Source organism: Glycine soja, chromosome 19 (genome assembly GCF_004193775.1).
Source record: "Glycine soja cultivar W05 chromosome 19, ASM419377v2, whole genome shotgun sequence".
In the NCBI taxonomy this organism is placed as follows: domain Eukaryota; kingdom Viridiplantae; phylum Streptophyta; class Magnoliopsida; order Fabales; family Fabaceae; genus Glycine; species Glycine soja.
The window spans coordinates 47,299,701-47,321,632 of NC_041020.1; the positions used below are offsets into that span (position 1 = coordinate 47,299,701).

The 21,932-nt window shown below is 32.8% G+C and overlaps 3 protein-coding genes across 3 annotated transcripts; 2 read left to right on the forward strand and 1 right to left on the reverse strand.

Annotated features, from left to right (window-relative positions):
* The first annotated feature begins 8,178 nt into the window (after nt 1–8,178).
* LOC114400811 (acyl transferase 4-like) lies at nt 8,179–10,349 on the forward strand. Its single transcript, XM_028363449.1, has 2 exons — nt 8,179–8,652; nt 9,257–10,349. Exons 1-2 carry the CDS (start codon nt 8,239–8,241, stop codon nt 10,139–10,141), a joined length of 1,299 nt encoding a protein of 432 aa, XP_028219250.1. The 5' UTR covers nt 8,179–8,238; the 3' UTR covers nt 10,142–10,349.
* Nucleotides 10,350–10,759: 410 nt separating this feature from the next.
* On the reverse strand, nt 10,760–13,442 carry LOC114400812 (PSME3-interacting protein-like). The gene is made up of 7 exons (XM_028363450.1): nt 13,260–13,442; nt 13,048–13,122; nt 12,893–12,950; nt 12,535–12,590; nt 12,192–12,254; nt 11,930–11,998; nt 10,760–11,061 (listed from the first exon to the last, which is right to left on the reverse strand). The coding sequence occupies exons 1-7, from the start codon at nt 13,314–13,316 to the stop codon at nt 10,804–10,806; spliced, it is 636 nt and encodes a 211-aa protein (XP_028219251.1). The 5' UTR covers nt 13,317–13,442; the 3' UTR covers nt 10,760–10,803.
* Nucleotides 13,443–16,656: 3,214 nt separating this feature from the next.
* Nucleotides 16,657–21,932, forward strand: LOC114398253 (protein transport protein SEC23-like). The gene is made up of 7 exons (XM_028360432.1): nt 16,657–16,914; nt 17,015–17,106; nt 17,285–17,770; nt 17,893–19,713; nt 20,853–20,969; nt 21,053–21,124; nt 21,266–21,932. Exons 3-7 carry the CDS (start codon nt 17,303–17,305, stop codon nt 21,401–21,403), a joined length of 2,616 nt encoding a protein of 871 aa, XP_028216233.1. The 5' UTR covers nt 16,657–16,914; nt 17,015–17,106; nt 17,285–17,302; the 3' UTR covers nt 21,404–21,932.

Sequence of the window (21,932 nt, forward strand, 5' to 3'; positions counted from 1 at the left end):
ACGTCATGCTTGGGGGTTCTGGTTATTTCAAGCAAGCCACATGAGAGCCTTGCATTTTTATTTTTTTTTATACTACTTTCGGGGGAAAGCCATGAAAGAAATTCAGACATAATGTGACTTTCGTTACTTAAGTTATATTTTAATTTTTAAAAAAATATTTGGTTCATTTATGTTTTTGAATGCTTTATTTTGATATATTTTTTATGATTTTGCATTAGTAACTTCTAACTTTACTAATATTTTAAATTTTAAAATAATTAATTTAACGATTAAAATTCTTATTATTTTTATTTTATTTAAAAAATTAAAAACACCTTAATCTTTAGGTATGTGTTTGGTTTCTATTTTCATTTTTTGTTTTCATTTTTTTTTATTTTTTGAAAATTATTTTCATTTTTAAAAGATTAGAATTCTAAAAATATGTTTAGTTTGACATTTTAATTTTTGTTTTCATAAAAAAATACTAAAAATGTATAATATATTGACTTTTATCTTTTTATATTTTTAAATTTATTTAAGATTATATTCATTATAGTCTAGGAAAATGAGATTTTTGTTCTCAATTAAAAACGAGAATCTCATTTTTCTTGTTGTTTCCTGTTTCATTTTCACTAAAATGTTTTAAAAAATTCAATCAACTAAACATATTTTTATTTTGATCACCTATTCTCACAGTGAAAATAAAAATAAAAAACAATTAAATCAAATACCCATTAAATTTTCTCTTTCCCCGAAACACCAACAACTACCCTAACCCCATGTACCCACCATCGTTGGCGCACCACCGCCAACTTCACCCATTGTGCCGCATGACTCCACCCCCCACAAACCATCGCACCACACCTCCAGTCTCGCCTTCGCCAACAATGGTTCTGTTTTTGTTTGTTTTTTTTTTCTCAGATCTCGTTGTGGCAGTGTATGTTGGCACTGTGTGTGGGTTTATTTTTTTTTTTCAGATCTCTGTGGGGGAGGAGATGGTGCACCACGTCGACAACGAACCACCGCACCGTTGGCCTTGCCTTCACCAACAATGGTTGTTTTTGTTTTTTTTTCTTTTCTTTTCTCCAAATCTACAATTTGCAGTATTAAGATGAAATAGTTAAAACAATGTTTTTTGTCGAGTTTGCAAACAGAAGGGGAAATATTCTAGATGTGGGTGTTCTTCACACAGAGGAAAAGGGCTTGGAAGGGTCAACAAGGGTGGTTGTGTTGATCCCAAAATCATCATAATCACATAACATGTATTAATTAGTTAATTTGTTAGCCTTGTGTAATTCATTTAAACACCGAGCACAAAAATAGTTATGAAATGTAAGGTAATGAATCAATCATCTATTACTCTGAATTTCCTTTGTAACATGCTGAATCAATCATGTATTATTATTTTGATTTTGAAAAAGATAAAAATGCAAAGGTAGGTTAATGAGGAGAATAAGGACCTTTTGAGCGTAAATAAAAATAATGATGATTTTAATTCTCATTATCTTAAATTAATTATTTTAAAAATTAAAATATTAACGCAGTTAAACGTTACTAATGAAAAATCATAAAAATACCAAAATAAAACTAAAGTATAATTTAATTGATTAAAAGTAACATTGAGCCAAATTGATACTAACAAGTAACAATCAAACAAGCACAACACACATAACAAGTAATTTACTCTTTCTATAAAACTTAACAACAAAATAAATTACTTATTGTATTCCAATTTTAAGACTTTTCACAAATATATATATATATAGACCCTCAAATTTGTAAATTTATCTTTTAAGACTTTTTCTATCGACAATTCATTATTGTATTCCATCTAACAAAGTTAAGTGCATATCTACATTACAAATAAGCTTGCAGGTTGGTCTGATCTAAAAACTAATGATGTTAGACAAATTTGATGGTCATCACTTAATTAAACCTATTTTAAAAACAAATGATTTAATTGAACTCAAACAAACCGAATATTTTCGGTTAATTGATTTAACTCAGGTTGAATGGGTTGGATTATACAAATTAGTGGCGTCAACCCAAGAACTATTTATTGTTATGTTTTTATCAACCAATGAAAACTTATAATTCTCTAGAAATGAAAACCTTTTTTATCAAAATTTAGAAATAATTTTTTTATCGATTAATGTTAATTATTAGTTTTGTTAGTTTGTTATGGTGATAAGTATTTAAACTCACCATCTTTTCCTTTTTCTTTCTCCCTTTAACTAGTGAATTAATCTTACAACTCTTAAAAGTTTTATTATCTAAATAATCCATGCATATTTGTTATATTTTTTAATCTTAAACATTTTCTAGTTTTTTTTATAATTTTTCAGATTTTTTTTTTAGATTTCCAGATTTTTAATATTCTTTTATTATTTGGCTCGCAGACCATATCATTAACATACGGGAAATGGGCTGCACACAAAGATTTCCTTTTAATTTCACCTGTTAATCTAGTTCCATCTATTATTATTATTATTATTAGACCAGACTAAATGGATCATATTGACTCGTATAAATACATATAATTAATAGATAAAAAAAGAAAATTAAAAATATGATAAATGTTATGATATACAAAAGATAACAGGGAAAAAGAGAGAATATTAAATGTATAATATCAATGTTAAGATTAAAAATAAAAAACAATTGGGTCTCATTCAGTCATTTGTCTCCATGCTGTGCTAGTGAGGGTTCTACTATATGTTGTCCGGGTAAACACAACTTGCTAATTAAATTAAGTCCAATTATTGGGTAACTATTTCTCCCATTCCTAGCAATAAAATAAAAGTCGTAATAAGGGTCTATGCCAAATAGGATGGCAACAAAATGGGGTCAGGAATGAGTTTAGCTCTTCCCGTCTTTGTTATTGCAATAGGCAAGGTGGATAAGAATTCGGTTATAAAATAGAGGGTTTAAAATTTTAATGCCCATTTTTATTGATGTTGAATTTCATTAGGTTTGGATATATCTACATATAACTCATTATATTTTTTATAATTTTAATTTACTTATATATTAAATTTTTTATTATATTTTAATTTAAATAATATATAAATATAATGAATAAGAAGTAAATTAAAATTAAAAATTCAATTATATTTTTAATCAAATGTATATTTTTAACTTTTTAATTTAATTATTTAACTATTAAGCTAATTTATTTATATTTTTAAAAATTATAACAATAAAAACTTTAATATTATATATATATATATATATATATATATTCTATTTTTTCACAATACATATACATATTATTATTATATGATATAATATGTATATATATGTTGTGACAATAGAATTATTTAAAAAAATGTAATAAGAATATAATAATAACACATATTGGTATAAGTATGGGTGACAGATATGAACATGATTTGATATTTATTTTTATTTTTGTTTAAAAAGTTTGGATAATATCTAATACCTATATTCATATTTGAATGAAAAACGGATATTTTTTGTCAAAATCATAATGGATTTGGGACAATACTTGCAAGTTCAAGGTTATTTGTCATATTTAATCTTAAAATGGAACGAAAAGAAAAGAGATAGAAAAAAGTGACAAATGTAATGAATAATATAATTAAGAAAATATTGAAAAACATATTTATAATTAAAAAATATATTTACTGTAAAAAATATATAATTAAGAAAAGGAAAATTGAAAATGAGATTAAAAAAATGTAAGTAAATATTTATAATTCTGCTAATAAAAACATGTTTAGACTCATTTGAGTCATGTCTCATTTTGCAACGCTTTTTATACAAGATACAACATTCTATATATATGCGGATAGTTTCTTGCAAGGGTCTTGTTAACGGTGTATTAAAGATATTGATTAAGAAATTAAAAGAAAAAGTTATATTGAAATTATATGAGAATATATATATTTTTTTTTGAAAAAAAAAACAAATTTTTATGTATCTTCAAAAAAAATAATCTTTTTACCTTATAATGAGTTTTAATTACGTTCTTGCAAAAGTCAAGATATACAACTCAGTTTTGCCATCTCACTCTTAAAATTGGTCTTAATTACATTCGGTTTGTTGCTACGTAACTACGTTATTGTCGTGCTATCTTCTAAGAATAAAAGACAAAAACCAATCAGTAAGAAGAGACTAAATAGAGGATTAGAGATAATCCAGCTTCATTAGAGAGCGTTGAATGTCTGAGAATTTTGCTGAAACCGGAACTATTATCTCGTTTGGCTTTTTTTAAATAAAAAAAAATGTTTGAGTACTGACTTTGATGTGAATTTCTATCTATATATGTTTTGAACTTCAACTTGAACTTGCACACGCACTCATTTATTTGCATATGCTTTTACTGCACCTGAAACCAACACAAGTGACAACCCACCAAACTCATTAATAGTCCGACCAAAATGCTCTTCTTCTCAATAAGTATCTTCTTTTTAAGGTTGCTAATCTGTATCTTAAAAACACTTATTAAAAAGTTTTAAAAAATGAAAAGTTTTCATTTAAAAGTATCATTAGATATATTCTTACTGTAATTTTCAATGTAAAAATATTTTATTACGAATTCTTTAATATAATTAGTTTCCTTAGCTCTACCCTTCATATAAACATACGATCCAATTTAATTTAAAGACGCATTTATACTATACTTAACAGATCAAAATCAATTTTATCAAGAGAGAAAATAAATTAAAGTAAGGAAAAATTATATATGTAATAAATGATGTGATGAAAAATGAAGAGAAATTATAAAAATAAGATTAAAGAAAAAATATATGTAGGATAATCATAAATAACTCTATTTACAGTGTCCATATTTGATTTATGCGTAAATCTTTTTATGTGCATGTTAAACTTACATTCACTATTAGATTAGAGTACGTGGCCTTCAATTCATGAATGTCTTCACCACACACGCCATTGGCCCCCTTGGCAACAACTGGTCAACGACCTTCGCAGCCTCCATATAAGGACCTCATCAACCACCATAGAAACATGTGTGCCCTTCGCTTTGTTCTTTAATCTGTTTTTTCCATTTTCTCCATATACCATTTTTTTTTTATCAACTAGTACCTTTTAAAAAAATATAAAATCACACTGTATTAGTATCCTAATTCTTTTTATCCAATTAGTTTTCAAAAAAAAAATTATTCATTCAAATTATTTCTTTAGTCTTTTTATGTAGCTACTTTAATCTTTTGTAAAGAAAAGTATAAAGATATTTTATTTTTTGAAAAACTATTTTAATAAAAAATATTTAAAAAATAATTACTATAGCAACATTTTTTGAAGGAAAATATAACAACGTTAATTTTAAGCTTACTTAGTTGGTGAGTAATTTTTTTTTAGGAAAATACATCATTACTTCGTGCAGTTCGTGCTGTTTTTTTCTCGTAACAAATAGTATTGCTCATTTTAGATATGTAATTCAGAATCAAACGCTGATGCATGTGACATAAAATATTTGACTATTTTTATTTCCATTCCTCTTCATTACTTCATTACTAATAGACTCCCCTTTTGATTTTCTTTTCCTATGATATCCTACAAAATACACTTCCCTTTAGATTAAGTTTTCCTCTTCCAGATTTTGAAACCTTCGTCCTCTCCCTTTCTCTCGTTCAAACTTCAATCTCACCATTCTTTTTGTTCTACCTCTCAACACTGCCACATTCATCATTCAGTCCTAAGAACAATTCAAGTAATCATCATCCTTTGGCACTTTGTGATTGGTTCAAGTGATTATGTTCACACAAGGACATTGATACATTCTAACTTTGTCTTGTACTTTCAATAATTGATTTCATAGATCCAAAAAGACTCACTAGACGTCTAAAAAACTCTTGACATATCCTGCATGAAGTGAAGTCACCGTACCAGTATACTGTATACACATGACTTTATGTCCCTTTGCAATCTTGTTTCCATCTTTTACATCTGGAATATACGAAACATTTTCTCTGCCAATTCCCCCATATAATAAGGATTTTATTATAATCTCTAGAGCAATTTCTTGAATGTAACTCTGTGACGCGGAATGAGAACAATTTCATTAATACAAGACTTATGCTTGTGTGCAAAGGGAAGTGTATTTTTTGGTATTTTAAAAAAAAAAATCAAAAGAAGAGTATACTAGTAACAGGGGTCGTAAAAATAGCAAAAGCCTTATATTTTTATCTTTTGGTTTCTGGGCCAAGTTTTTCCGTCAAATGTTTCGTTAAAAAAATTTGTTCAATTGCTCCAGCATAAGAAGATAGTAACAAATTATTCGCCGCAAAAATAAAATGGTAACAACAAATACATTTGTAATAAATTTTTTATAATGAAAAAATGTGTTAATTCAACATCTTTTTCTACACCAGAGAGTCTAACGAAGTATAAAAATGAGTGGTATCAAATGAATATTTTCCTTAAGAATCCACCTAAAACCAAACTCTTCAAGGGAAAGATAAAAAATAAAGAGAGTAAATAAAAAATAAAAAAAACTCCCCATCTATCAACTTATTACATTTTTACTTTTTTTTTCATATTCTTCTTTTTCAACTCACTTATAATATTAGTTAGGATTTTTCGATGTCGCAGTTTAATCTAAAGATCTAAAGAGAGAATGACAAATATATATATATATATATATATATATATATATATATATATCTTTTGTTTTATTGGTAATATCATAATTAGGATATTTAATTATCCAGTGAAATTTCAAAGTATATTTCAGTCTTTTGAATTAATTATAGAACTAATTTTTACTTTTAGATTGAGGTTTAGTTATATTTACAATTTTTCGTTCCTAATTAACGACGTGTTTTGCTAAAAATTGAACATATATTTTCTCTATAAATATAAATGTATAATATGTGTTGTCAATTAAATTATACTTAAAAGTTTTGACATTATTATTTGTCGGTTAAATTAAATCAAGCTATTTTTTTTTTCATCCTTGAGGATTTTTCACCGCCTAAACAAGTGAAGGAATTTGTAACTGGTCATCGCTGACATAAAAATTCAAAGATTAAAACTTTTGAAGTTACAACTTAGATTAAATGGCAACAAGCAAAAATCATTTCACCACATTGCAACTGGGAGAGTTGCATGGCTGCACCGCCTGATAAAAGCACCGTAATATTATTGTTAGTGATTAAGTTATAATATTTAATTATATTACTTTGTTGCTATTATTATTTTTTTGAGTGAATGATATTAAGCAATTGACGTTCAAGTCTCTTCCTCCAAGTGTGCGCGTGAGTTGAGTTAATTGTGTTTGTGGGTTTATTTTATCCTCCCACTGTTATCATTTTTGTAATTTTATATGAACCTAATTTTTAGTTGTTTGCTTCAATTTGGAATCACATTCATACTATTTTATCAATATTTTTGCTTTGTCGTCAATCGAAAAAAATAAATCAGGTCCGGAAAGATGTGTTTGATTATGAAAAAAGTTTGAATGGTTGAAAATGAAGCATTGCTTGATGTGATTAATTGCTGGATACTATTATATATAAAATTGGATGTTTGTTTCCATTGGGTCCTAGCATTAATTATGTTATGCACATTAATATACTATCTTTGGTGTAAATGATTTAACTCTTTTTTTTTATGCACAAAAAGGATTACTTGAATTGGAGATCATAGTATAAAATAAATATATGAAAAAAAAAACATGAACTTTTTGTACTTGAATATGCCTATTCTTTGCTTTATTCATGAATACGTCTATTCTTCTACTTATACTAGTATGGCTCCTTTCATTTTGAGACTAGATTAAGTAACATGGTGCCTTGGAGAGAGATACTTTCCTTAACAGATAGACTCTGATAAGAAACAAACCTTAAACTCTATATATGTAATGTCAAAAAGGAATCTCTAACTGCCTCATTCAGATTCCAAATATAAAAAAGTCTAACATTACTCTTATGTCGTCTTTACAAAGTAACACATACGTACGTACTCCCTCCATCTTAATTTCATTAAAAATTAAAAAATAAAAGCAACCCCAAGATTTGAATACATAAATATTACTAGTCCTTAAAATATAAAACGATAACTGATTTCATAAAATAATAAATTATGACACAATGCTTGGCGGAACAGTTTTTCCTACACCAAACAAAGTTTAAACTTAAAGCCAGGCCAAGGAGATCATGAAAACATAAAATATGAAAAGAATGACTTATAAATAAATCCTATGATGACATATCATATGCAGATTCTTAATTTCTTACTAAGCCTTTTTTGTTGTGATTCAGTATCATCATCATGGCAATGTCCGTGATAAGAACAAAAGGAGGCCTAGTTAAGCCAGCAGAGGAGACTCCCTTGAGCACAGTTCTGGACCTATCAGCCATCGATAGATTACCTGTTCTAAGATGCAATGCGAGAACCTTGCACGTGTTCAAACACGGTGGTCCTGAAGCGCCAAGGGTCATAAGAGAGGCCTTGTCCAAAGCACTGGTTCCGTATTACCCTCTTGCAGGAAGACTCAAAGAATCCAAACCAGGGTGCCTTCAAATTGAATGCTCTGGTGACGGCGTGTGGTATGTTCAAGCATCTTCTGATTCCACCCTTCACTCTGTCAATTTCTTTGATGATGTTCACTCTATTCCTTATGATCATCTTCTTCCTGATGCTATTCCTGAGACCCAATGCATCGACCCCCTCGTGCAAATGCAGGTATATAAATCATCACGTTACAATTTTCTTGATAGCTCAAGTTCGACAACAATTGTTCCATAAACATAGTGCTTCCAAGCATAACCAACCAATCAAATGGTTAAAATAATTTCACATTTACTTATTTTAATACTTTTTTTATAATAAAAAAATCACTATTATTTTGTAGGTAACAAAATGATGGGCTTCAAATTATGAGACAATGAGAGAAAAATGTAAAAATAACAAAAATAAGAATTTTAAAATGAATGTGTGATTAAAAAATGACAGGTTAACATTTGAAAACGAAGAGATATTATAATATAGTGTAGTATTGGTCGAGAAAAAGATGATAAAAGATCGGTTGAAGTGATTTAAGCACGTATAAAGAGATACTAAACATTGGTGAAAAAAGTAAAGTGTATAATTTTTAGTCCTCTGAAAGCAAAAAACCAAGAAGAACATTGTTAAGGGAGACTTTGTTGAAAAATAACTTGTATAAAATTTAGTCTTCAGCATGTTGTATTATATGTTGATGGAAGAACAATTCTTGAGGCAGTTAGTGTTGTTATCTTTGAGTGAATATGTCAGTCAATAAACTATGGAATATATTGATTTGCCTCAGGTAACACAATTTGGTTGCGGGGGTTTCGTGATAGGCCTCATATTCTGCCATAGCATATGCGATGGTCTTGGTGCTGCACAGTTTCTAAATGCAATCGGGGAACTAGCAAGGGGACTCGAAAAACTCAGCATTGAGCCAGTGTGGAACAGAGACTTCTTTCCATCTCCTCAAACACCCCAAGAAACTGCATTGCCACCAACACCACCTACAATGCCAGATTACAAGCTAGAACCTGCCAACATAGATATGCCCATGGATCGAATCAACAGTGTGAAGCGAGAATTTCAACTAGCAACTGGACTCAATTGCTCAGCCTTCGAGATTGTAGCTGCAGCATGTTGGACCACTAGAACAAAGGCCATTGATCAATTCGAGGCCAACACTGAATTGAAGTTAGTGTTCTTTGCAAATTGTCGCCACCTCTTGGACCCTCCCCTACCCAATGGTTTCTACGGCAATTGTTTCTTCCCAGTGACAATCACAGCTTCGTGTGAGTCACTTAGAAATGCTACAATTGTTGGTGTGGTGAAGCTGATAAAAGAAGCCAAGGCCAAGTTGCCCGTGGAATTTGACAAGTACTTGAAGGGTGAGCATTTGAAAAACGGAGAGGACCCTTTTGCGCCTCCGCTCACATACACCACTCTCTTTGTATCTGAGTGGGGGAAGTTGGGATTCAACCACGTGGACTACCTGTGGGGCCCACCCGTCCACGTGGTTCCCATTCAAGGATCCAGCATCATACCTGTGGCCATTGTGGGGTCCCTGCCCCTTCCCAACAGAGGGATTCGTTTGATGACGTGGTGCGTGGAGGAGGCACATCGCCTTCCTTTTCTTCATCACATGCATGGTGTCGTGAATCATGTAAGCGGAAGAATAATTAAATGAAGATTCTACTTTGCCTTCTTTTATGAACCTGAAATTGCTATTTCCTGTTCCTTTTAATCCCTGATCTTACCATTTGAGATAGATTGTAATTTCTGAATTGTGTTATGGGTGGGCTGCTGCACGAGTGAAATTGTAAGGGTGGGTGTTCAAGAGAGCCTCCTTTCATAAATAAATTAATTAACTAATTTTGTTTTGACTTTTTAAAAAATATTTATTGATATTGTGATGAACATGAGGAAAGTATAGCAAACACCCTCTTAAGTCACGAATATTTTGTTATGCAATACTGCAATAGACATGAGTAACAATCATCCTAAGTTTTTTCCTAAGCTTAACTCATTGTGAATCAGGATAAACCGTTATTTCTTCTCTTTTCTTATTTCCAAACTCTTTAGATTTACAATTGTGTAGACTATAACTTTATTTCGAAAGAAACATTTTCTATATTCTAATCAATGTTAGATTTTTCATGCCACGTAAAAAGGAATGCCGGAGCTAAGTAATTCCGAGGTGATTACGATACCTTTAGTTTTGGTGCCACCCTGGACGTGGTGGTTTCCGCTGTCCTGAATATATGCATGAGAGCCATAAAAAGGAAAATAAAAGCCACATGCAAAAAGTAATGAAAATCACGAAACTTCTTCAGATAAATATATACAAAATTACAAGTCCTCGTCACTTTCGTCACTGTACGAAACAAGGCCAGTTAGGGCAACAACTTGGGACTTATCAGCTTCACCATTCAATGGCTGTACTGTTTCCAACGACTTACTCTTATCATTCACAGGAGTGTTTCCTGCCTTTGAAATTTCCTCAGCATTTCCTTGATCCACCTTGGCTTTTTTAGCTTGAGGCTTGACTTTTATAATCATGCCTAATGGGCCAGAGGCTGGATTCTTCTTTCCAGCAGACTTCTGTTCCTGCACGAGAAAACAGGGTGATGAAAAGCATGAAAATAGCAACAGCTAGAACACATGATTTCTTATTTAAAACTGCACGCATTGTTGCAATAACTAATGAATTAAACACCCCTTCAAAGATTGGCAATTGAAGGATTACAAATTATGGCTTCTGAAGATTCCAGATGAACAAAAACAGTGCAAGGGACAAAATAAACAAGGTTTAATTGTATTTTTAGTCCTACTATAGCTGTGTAGTTTTAGTCCCCTGACAGGGTTTTGAGCAAATATAACCCATCAAATTTCCAATAAATTTCTAACTAGTAAGACTATTTCAAATTATCCAATATAAGAAAGTTGAGGAGAATTAAATTAATTTAATGTTAAAAATAGAGGGGCTTGATTTGCACAAAGTCTAAATTAAAATTAAAACTTAAGAGACCAAAATTGCACGAAGTCTAAATTAGAGGACCACAAGTGAAATTAAACAAATAAATAATATCGTTGAGCAGTCTAGGGAGGATAAGAGGTTCTAATCTAGTTACACTGTTAATATAAAAAAACAGCCTCCAATCATGAGATTTGAAAACCACCAAAAATAATAGCTCGTATAAACTTTAAATTTCAGAAAACAGAACTAAAGAAAGGACAATAACTATAGACAAGTGTTGGTATGAGAGTCAAATTGATGGCAGAGGTCATCCCCTTCTGATAATCTAGCATTCAAAGATCTGATTCAGCATAAATAGACCTCAATATTGGCCTATTATGTAAAACTGCTATTGTAGGAATCAGGAAACCAGTTGCAACATTATTGTGTGAAAATGAAAACATTATTAAACCAAACCCTTGAAAAAATGGTAGCAACACATAAAAGTCACCAACCAACCTGGACGACAGGTAATGGAGTTTTTTCCTTTACTTCATGCACGATGTTGGACTGTGCTTCCACCGCTGCCTGAAATCAGCATACAAGAGCAATATAGTTAGAAAAATCATTGACCAAATAATGGACATGTGATGATAAATATACTTCAGCCATGGCAAGTCCAACATACTCCAAGAGAAAAATCAAATAACAAGTACAAGGAACTTGCATTTTTTATTTAAAATAAAGCAATTTTCTCATACAGTAACTGTAATGACTTAACTTGAAAGCTTCGGATTTGTTGGGCTTCCTCATCTGCCACTTGTCGTTCATATTCCCTTCTTGTCTGAAAGGTGAATAAAAATTAATATTAGAAAGACAAACAAGCACTTGAATAAACTTTGCATCAACAATTTGTTCAAGCATTTCATTTGTTGATTTTGTTCTCTGTAATGTTAAATGTCATCAAATTGTTTCCAAACGATCTAAAATAGCTGTCTTGCCAGTGGTCTGTACAACCATTGAAGCAAAGGACACATATCTAAAATCCTGTGGTTTACACTTTCAGGATCCATCTATGAAAATTTCATGAAACAAGATGCTGTAAAGAGAGAACCAGAACTCACTGTTTCATAAGTATCAAGAAACTCAGTCTCATCTTCGTCTAAAGCTTTAGGAGGTCCTGTGAATGTGATAATTAGAGATTCAATCCAGAATAACAACAAAAGACAACCATGTAGAAAAGTGGGGTAAAAAAAGCTGCCTATACGTAAGTCAAACAACTAGCACAAACTATGCCTATCTCAAAAGGGCAAACACAAAGTAAGCACGAAAGAATTAACAACTGCCTTGGCAGTTGGCATTGCCAAACACTAGCACATTCAATTAATGTAAAAAAAAAAGGCAAGGAGTTTCACTGTACTCCTAAGTCCTAAGGTGAAGGCAAAATATAATGGTTATGCAAAATGATGGTTGAATACTCACTGTGCTTGAACCTTTCATTAAATTCCGCATCTTTTTTATCCTTATTCTCCTTTAGAATCTGCATTCGAAAGCTTCTTCAGTAAGCAATCCCCTTATAATCAATTCGTGAGGATTACAATGCAAATTTTGCTATACAAGAAAATGAGAAAACAAACCTCGTAGAGAGGTCTATCCCTCTGGGCAGTGCCGTCTTCAACTCGTTCACCTCTTGTTTTTTTAGCTTCTACCAACTGTTCCAACAATAAATCGAACAATCACGCAGAAAAAAAAAACATTGAAACGGTAACGAAACCCTAATTTATTATGCACAATTGGTGGATTCGAGAATGAAGTGCGAGTTTGAGACTGAGAGAGTTAGTTTGTTTACTTGGTCTTCGGAGACGAAGTTCATAATCCTGATAGGACGATCCGAATCTTCATCCATGGCTTCAAGTTTTGCGAACTGCGACTGAAACTTCAATTCCGAAAAGACAGAAAAGAGAAAGTAGCAAACTAAGATGGTGAAGAAGCCTTTGGGCCGTTCTGTGTCTTTTGATTACGGGTACCGAATCCAGCTATAAATTGTTACAAAAACAATAATCCAACTACAAATAATAAATAAATACTAACATCATGTTTTTATTGTCCTATTGGGTTTAGTATGTTTTAAAAAAACGACATTACCTTCATCATAAATGTCTCGTCAACTTGTATTGGCATAAATTCTTCAATAATAAATGTTTACCATTTTATTTAAGATGATTATATTATTGAACACACATACAAAAGTTACATCTCATTTATGTTTATTATATTGTTGAATTGGATTTCATTTCATTTCCTCGCACTTAAAGGATGTCAATATTTCATCACAAAATACATCTCAAAGGTATTCTCGAGATAAAATAATTACACCAATGGAAGAGGATCCAACATTGCCTCGTGAGGAACCTCAAGATTCTTTTAATGGATTAAGAACCCAAATGATATAGTCATTAAATTCGAGAATCGTTATAGAGAACTCAATTTGGATGTTAATGATGAAGAAAATCACACAACATATGATAAATCTTTGAAAAGTCTTGATGACAAGGAGTTGTGGATGGAGAAAAAAATCTCACATATGAGATATAATTTAGCCAATTGTCCATTTTAGGGGAAGTGTAAGCTCATGAGATGACAAGTGAAACAAATACGAGACCTGCAGAGAGAGATTTATATTTGAAGGGGGTAAAAATGTTTGGAAAAAATAGATATGGGACTTCTAACACTTAAAACACTTGGATCACTATTTATATTACAAATATTTTAGTGTTTTGATATAAAAAAATCTATGGTCATAAGGAAAAGGATAAATAATACGTGAATTGAAGATTTCAAACTAACTAATATCTTAAATGTTGACTTCATATAACTAGGTTTATAATAAATATTTTAAATAAATACATTATATTATAACTAATTTTTTAACATATAAATTATATTTTTTATCCTTTCGAAAAGCTTGTATTTAAATGTGTTTTAAATTTTTTAAATTAATTCTAATTTTTTATTCCTTTTATTATTAATATATATATGTGAGGAGTAGAAGGTGTCACATATGAGATTTTCTATGATTATTGGTATGATCTAGATTACACTTCACAATGAGTTTTTTCACCTGATGAGACTTTTAAAAAAGATGAGTCAGTTATTTCTCAAGTAGGGCAAAAAAAAAAACCAATCTCATTGTTGAGCCTTAGCTAAGGAACTAGGGCTTAGGATTAACAATATCTTTTCTCTAAAAATGAAAATTTGACATCCTATGGGGCATAGCCAAAAGCATATGTCATTAGGATGCATTTATCCTAAAAATTGTGAACCAAAAGTATGAGTTTGTTGTTGTTGTAATCATGTTTATTTTTCTATCTACTTAATGCTAAATTTGGCAATTTTCATTAATACCTTTAATCAAATTGCAAGAAATGTAAAAAAAAAATCATGTTGTAAGAAGAAATGTGTTATTTCAATCTCCTAATGTGAAACATTATAATTTTTTTTTCAGTGAAAGGTTTAGAGGCTTGTGTTGACGATGATTTTTCATAGCCTTGCATTGATTCAATAATGTCAAGAAAACTCAGCAAATTGTTAGATGATAGAATGAAGAAGGGCTATGGACAACAAATATAATAATTCACTAGAAACATGAGAAGCAAAACAAATAAAAGTAATAAAAACAACGAAAGAAAGAAAAATCAACAAACTTTTCTTTCTTGTTGGAACTTTATATGTTTTCTCCTCTAGATGCTTGTTTATCTAAGAGGACGTATGTGTAGGCTTTATGAATGAGTTTTTAGTACAAAGTTCCCCACCCTTTAATCTTAGGCGATGCTACTATTGATAGATTGTTACAAGGGAATGACACATAAACATGAATTACTAAACCACTAACTAATGTTATAAACTCCTTATTTTACTCGATACTCCCCTGATGTTGATGTCAGTCAGACTAAAACTAGAAGAGAGGTCGTCAAAGAGCAAAACTTAAGCACAAATTATTATTGCGCTTTGATTAATCCTTCAGACTCTAACTTAATGTTCTTATTATTTGAGCCTTTCTATGGGCCTTATTTGTCCTTTTACTATTCTTGAAATGCTCAAGGACTTCCTCCCACGCACCATCACATTCCTTTCCACCTTTGTTGTCTGTACAAAATCCTGATCAAGCACAAAAACTTTGTATTCTTGTTTGGATGGTCTAGCTTATGCCTTTAATCTTCTGTCATGGATGCATGAAATGTTTTGAAGTATCATTTGTTTCTTATAAAAAGAATCGATAGTAGTAAATTATATATATATATATATAGAACTATATTGAGTACAAAAGTAGTATGAAAAAAAATAGATAAACAGGATATTATGGATAATTACATGTAAACACTTCAACATCATTTAAAAGGATATATGAAACATTTGAATATTTCATATACGAACTTCTATTTTTGTCTTTCTTGTAAAAGGATTGAACATTTGAATATTCTCACATAAACTTTAAGCATTCTTAATCTTCGCGGACTCATTCTTAAGCTTATCATTAATTATTTATAAGTTATCAATCTAGATGTACATGAGATTTTAACTTGTCTTTGACTTAAAATATTTGATATGAAAGAAAGAGATAGGGAAAAAATGAGATAAAATAAAATATGAGTATAAGTTAAACATTTTTTAGAAGTATAGTTAGATATTTTTATATGTTAGTTAATTAGTAGCAATATATCTTAATTTTATTTTATGAATAAATAAGTATTTTAATTCTTGAAAGTATGAGATGATAACAAATTGATAATGAAAGATGAAAAATTTAAATTTAATTATTGAGTGTTCAAAAAGTATAATTGATTATAATATTTAAGAATTAATTTAATGATAAATTATATTTTTTTATGATAAATTTAAGATTAAATTATAAAATTTAGGATTCATTGTTAAATTATTTGTAAGATTAATTAATCGTATTTTTACTTTTACTTTTTTGAAGATTAAATTAAATTTTTTCATCATCCTTTATTCACACTTCACAATTCACACTTCAGACTTTCATGTATTTATCCAAAAATTTTAGTGATAGTAAATTTTAATCCTTTTGGGCACGTGTTTCCGTGCTTGACAGTGGGCGAAGTAGAGACGTAGTGCGGACGTTGGAGGTCACGTCCTAGTGTCGCAGGTAGCGAGTAGCAACGTGGCAACAAGGAAAGCAACACTTAAGAGATGAAAAAAATGAGGTTTCACCTTCACTTTCACTGCGTGCGCGTTGCTGTTGTTTTTTTTCTCTCGCGTGTGAAAAATCTCAAACCCCACCCTCCCCAGTCCAAAATCCAATTTACGAAGAAGGGGACATAACATTATAACACAACTAGAACAGCATTTTCTCTAATCCTACTCGCGGGACTCGGAATTAACAAGAAGAGTGCCCAAAAGTCAACAATTTCGATTCTTGCCCCTTTCACCACCATTACTTCTTCATTCATTCATTCCCCCAACCTTTCTCGTCTCTCTCTCAGGTACCCAAAATCCACACTTTCTTTCTTCTGACCAAATCTTGATCTCCATTTCAAACCCTAACTCGTTTCTTGAATTTGGGATCTAATTGTCTCTCTGCAGAGGGGATCTATGACCAGCTGATGATGGATGGTGGCTGGGTATTCACCTGAATTTGTTCATTCGTGATACCCTTTGATTGAGTATCTGAGCAGGTTTGGTAGAATTTAGTTAGTGGATTATTATTTTGCTGTGAGTGGAATATGAATCTTGATTAGGTTCTGTTTGTTTTCTTGGAAGTTTTGATTTTTTTCACTTCAATTGTGGCTTTAGTACATTACATTTTGTGAAGCTTGCTTCTTGATATTGGGTTTGTGAGTGTTTTCTTGTTAGTGGCCTCCTTGATTTTCAATGGCTAACCCAACACAACCTAATGTTGGGTTCACCCCTGAGAGAGAGAGTTCAAACCCTGAGAAGAGTCCAATTCCGCCCCCTCCAAGTTTTGTAGCCTCACCACCTGGTTTTCCTCCACCAAAATTGCATTTACAGCAAGATCAAGCTTCTTCCCGTTCCGTTAAAACCCCAAACGTTTTATCACCAGCCAATGGGGTTACCACTGGCAGTCCTGTTCCTCACTTGAGCACCCCTCCTGGACCCCCAGTTTTTACGTCGCCGGTCCGTCCAGCTGCTGTTCCGTTTCGTACGTCGCCTGCATCACCTCAGCCACTTGCATTTTCTTCCGCCTCTTCTTTGCCAACATCATCATCGCCGCTGCAATTTTCAAATGGATCGTTTGAGTCGCAGCACCAAGTTTCTGATAGTATAGAGGACCATGTTCCCTTGGGAGAGTCATCCTTTGTTCTCTTTTCAGCTCATAAGGTATATATGTGTATTCTGGTTTCTTTAATTCATAATCAAGGCATGGAATTTTCCATTGAATTATCATTCATCATGCTTAATTTTTTATAATATATTAACTTTCCCTTCTATTTGCTAAGTAGGTATTGAAACGGAAGAAACAAGCTAATGTACCCAGTTTGGGTTTTGGGGCATTGGTCTCTCCTGGGAGGGAGGTTTCAATGGGCCCTCAGATAATACAGCGTGACCCTCATCGCTGCCAAAGCTGTGGTGCTTATGCTAATATATATTGCAACATATTGCTTGGATCAGGCCAGTGGCAGTGTGTTATATGTCGGAAACTGAATGGAAGTGAGGGGGAGTACATTGCGCACAGCAAGGAAGATCTTCACAGATTTCCGGAATTATCTTCACCCATGTTTGACTATGTTCAAACTGGGAACAAGAGACCTGGTTTTGTTCCAGTTTCAGATTCCAGAATGTCTGCCCCAATTGTTCTTGTTATAGATGAATGTTTAGATGAACCTCATCTACACCATCTACAGAGTTCTTTGCATGCTTTTGTTGATTCTCTCCCGCCAATAACTAGATTAGGAATTATACTATATGGTCGTACTGTATCAGTGTATGATCTTTCAGAAGAGGCTATGGCATCTGCTGATGTGCTTCCTGGGGACAAATCACCAAGTCAAGAATCTTTGAAAGCATTGATTTATGGTACTGGTATATACTTGTCACCAATGCATGCTTCGCTGGCTGTTGCACATTCCATATTTTCATCATTGAGGGCATATAAATTGAATGTACCAGAAGTTTCTCGTGATCGGTGCCTAGGAACTGCTGTTGAGGTTGCTCTTGCTATAATTCAGGGCCCATCTGCTGATCTGTCCCGGGGGGTGGTCAAAAGGTCAGGGGGAAATAGTAGAATTATTGTCTGTGCTGGCGGACCAAACACTTATGGGCCTGGATCTGTTCCTCATTCTTTTAGTCACCCTAATTATCCTTACATGGAAAAGACAGCAATTAAATGGATGGAGAATCTTGGTTGTGAGGCTCATCGACACAATACTATAATTGATATTTTATGTGCTGGAACATGCCCTGTAAGAGTTCCTATCTTACATCCTCTTGCAAAAACATCAGGTGGAGTTTTGGTTCTCCATGATGATTTTGGGGAAGCCTTTGGTGTTAATTTGCAAAGGGCATCTGCCAGATCAGCAGGCTCTCATGGTTTGTTAGAATTGCGCACGTCAGATGATATTCTCATTACTCAAGTTGTTGGTCCTGGGGAAGAGTCACATGTAGATACCCATGAAACATTTAAAAATGACACTGCTCTTTATATTCAAATGCTAAGTGTTGAGGAAACACAAAGTTTCTCTCTCTCCATGGAAACTGAAGGAGATATCAAAAGTGATTTTGTCTTTTTTCAATTTGCAATTCAGTATTCAAATGTGTATCAAGCTGATGTGTCGAGGGTCATTACTGTTAGACTGCCAACGGTAGATAGTATTTCTGCATATCTTGAGAGTGTTCAGGATGAAGTGGCCGCTGTACTCATTGCAAAAAGAACCCTGTTACGAGCCAAAAACCATTCTGATGCAATTGATATGCGAGCAACAATAGACGAAAGAATCAAGGATATTGCTCTAAAATTTGGCTCCCAATTACCTAAATCTAAACTTCATAGCTTCCCTAAGGAGCTTTCTCTCCTACCGGAGCTCCTTTTCCATCTCAGGAGAGGACCACTATTGGGAAGCATTATTGGCCATGAAGATGAGAGGTCTGTGCTGAGAAACTTGTTTCTGAATGCATCCTTTGATCTATCACTCAGAATGGTAGCTCCTCGTTGTCTAATGCACAGGGAGGGGGGAACTTTTGAGGAGCTACCGGCGTATGATCTTGCTATGCAGTCTGATGCTGCTGTTGTACTTGACCATGGCACTGATGTCTTCATTTGGTTGGTATGTCTCCTATTACGTGTTCTAGCATGACATATTCTTAGTTGGAGATGTGGACCATTTACTTATAATCTCTATCTTTTTTATGTTTGGGGTGGGGGTGGGATGGTACTTAATCAGTTATTGTTACTACACTTGCTCTCCCGCTAAAAGATTGCTCATGTTGTTTTCAGTTAGCTTCCTGCTTTGTATAATCAATGAAAACAAAAGGATAATTTTCTTCATAATGGATTGTGTTATGAAATTTAGAAACCAAATTGAGTCTGGTCATAGTTGTTAATGATGTGCAATAGTGTGTGGTGTAATTGCTATGAGCCCCGGGCAGTAACACCCAGATGTTTTTGTCCCTTGTTTTTCCTAATTTTTTTGTCTTCATTTCTCCTTTTCTGTCTTGTTTGTCTCCAGCCTTTTCTGCTATCAGGCCAGTGGCTGCTGCCGTTGCTAACAGCAGCTGTGGCTGGTGGTCAGATGGCTAGCCAGGGTTTTGGCAATTAGCAACCCATACTAAGGAAAAAGAAACCGTGTTCTTTATTTTTAGTGTCTTGACTTAGATGGTGCATAACAGTTTTTTCTGCTTATGGTGTGGCTTTTTTGTGCTCAGGGGCATTGCTCCCTCATATTTAAGGTTTGAGTTATTTGTACTGTAATAGTAAGGGAGCTTTCTTTTAGCCATGGAGGTAAATGAGGGCTTGGGTCTGTAATTTTTCATCTTTTTCATTATTGGATGCCAGGACGGGTTATTGTTGAAAACACCTTTTATTTAAGGTCTGTTTACAAATCTTTATTAAAAAATTTGTCTAAATTACACATTTCTGTTTTCAACTATTTGTAATTAAGCCTCCTACAAATTTTGTTGATAATTGGCATGGCAAAACATTTTTGCTTATGTGGTGTCAAATTTGATGATGAGAGACCCTTTTTTGCTGCCTTTACTGACATGGAGAATTAGAGATGGGTGGATACTAGGGTACTGAACTTGCTCACATTTGAGGACTATAAATAGAGCAGCATGAGAGCAGACCCTGTTTTGTTTGTCACGTCTCCATATTCTTTCCTTGTTTAGAATTTTCGTTTTCTTGTTCTGTTTGCATTCTCCTAAGATATGTTTTTGAGTTTTTTTAATATTCATGGGTGGATCCTAGGGTGCTGAACTAGCAGCTGATGAAGGAAGAAGTGCTGCTGCTCTAGCTGCATGTAGGACATTGGCTGAAGAACTGACTGAATACCGTTTTCCAGCACCTCGAATCCTTGCATTTAAGGTTAATTTTCTTTACTTTTAACGTCATACCAAGTTTCATCTTCTGCTTATAAGATATACTTTGACAGTTTACATTTGAAACAGGAGGGTAGCTCCCAGGCTCGATATTTTGTCTCTCGTCTCATTCCTGCTCACAAGGATCCTCCTTATGAGCAGGTAAACAGCACTATCACTTTTTTCTTAATCCTGAGACTCAAATGTGTTGTTTGGACAGGCTATATCTACTTTGGTAATGATTTCTTCACCTCAGAAGGGATAGTCTCATTAACTTTTATTTGAATGATGCAACTTTTGCAGGAGGCAAGATTCCCACAACTGAGGTCGTTGACATCAGAACAGCGAACAAAGCTGAAAGCCAGTTTTGTTCACTTCGACGATCCTAGTTTCTGTGAATGGATGCGAAGTTTGAAAGTGGTGCCACCACAACCAAGTTGATGTTGGAGACCACCTAAAGGGTCTTGGGTGCATGTTCCAACTCGTTCGTTATTCTTTGTTAAGTTGGTGAAGCCAAGTTTGTTTGCATGATTTGGGGAACACAATGAGATCTTGCAGATGTCCCCCGAGACTCTCGCCTCAGTGCCTCCCTCCCATTCATTTTGTTCACTTAAAACGTCCAAAAAATTGCAAGGTGCAAAAAAAGCTTTTTTTTGGGGGGTGGGGTGGGGTGGGGGGAGGGATGACTGTGACAAAGAAATTTTTCACAATTTTCGGTTAAGATGTTACCATAGAGCAATAAAAGGATTTCTCGTTATTTATATTTATACCACTTGTTGGCTGCCAAGTGTTTTATTCAATCTCTTTCTTTAGTCTCTCATTCCTAGTGCCTGCTTGTTTTAGATTTTGTAAATTTTAACTACTGAACATGATTGAGATGCGTTTAAACTATTGAACATGATTGAGATGCGTGTCAGAATTAGTTTTAGTTAGAAGTTTTATATTGAAATGTGACTCTGCGTTTGGAGAA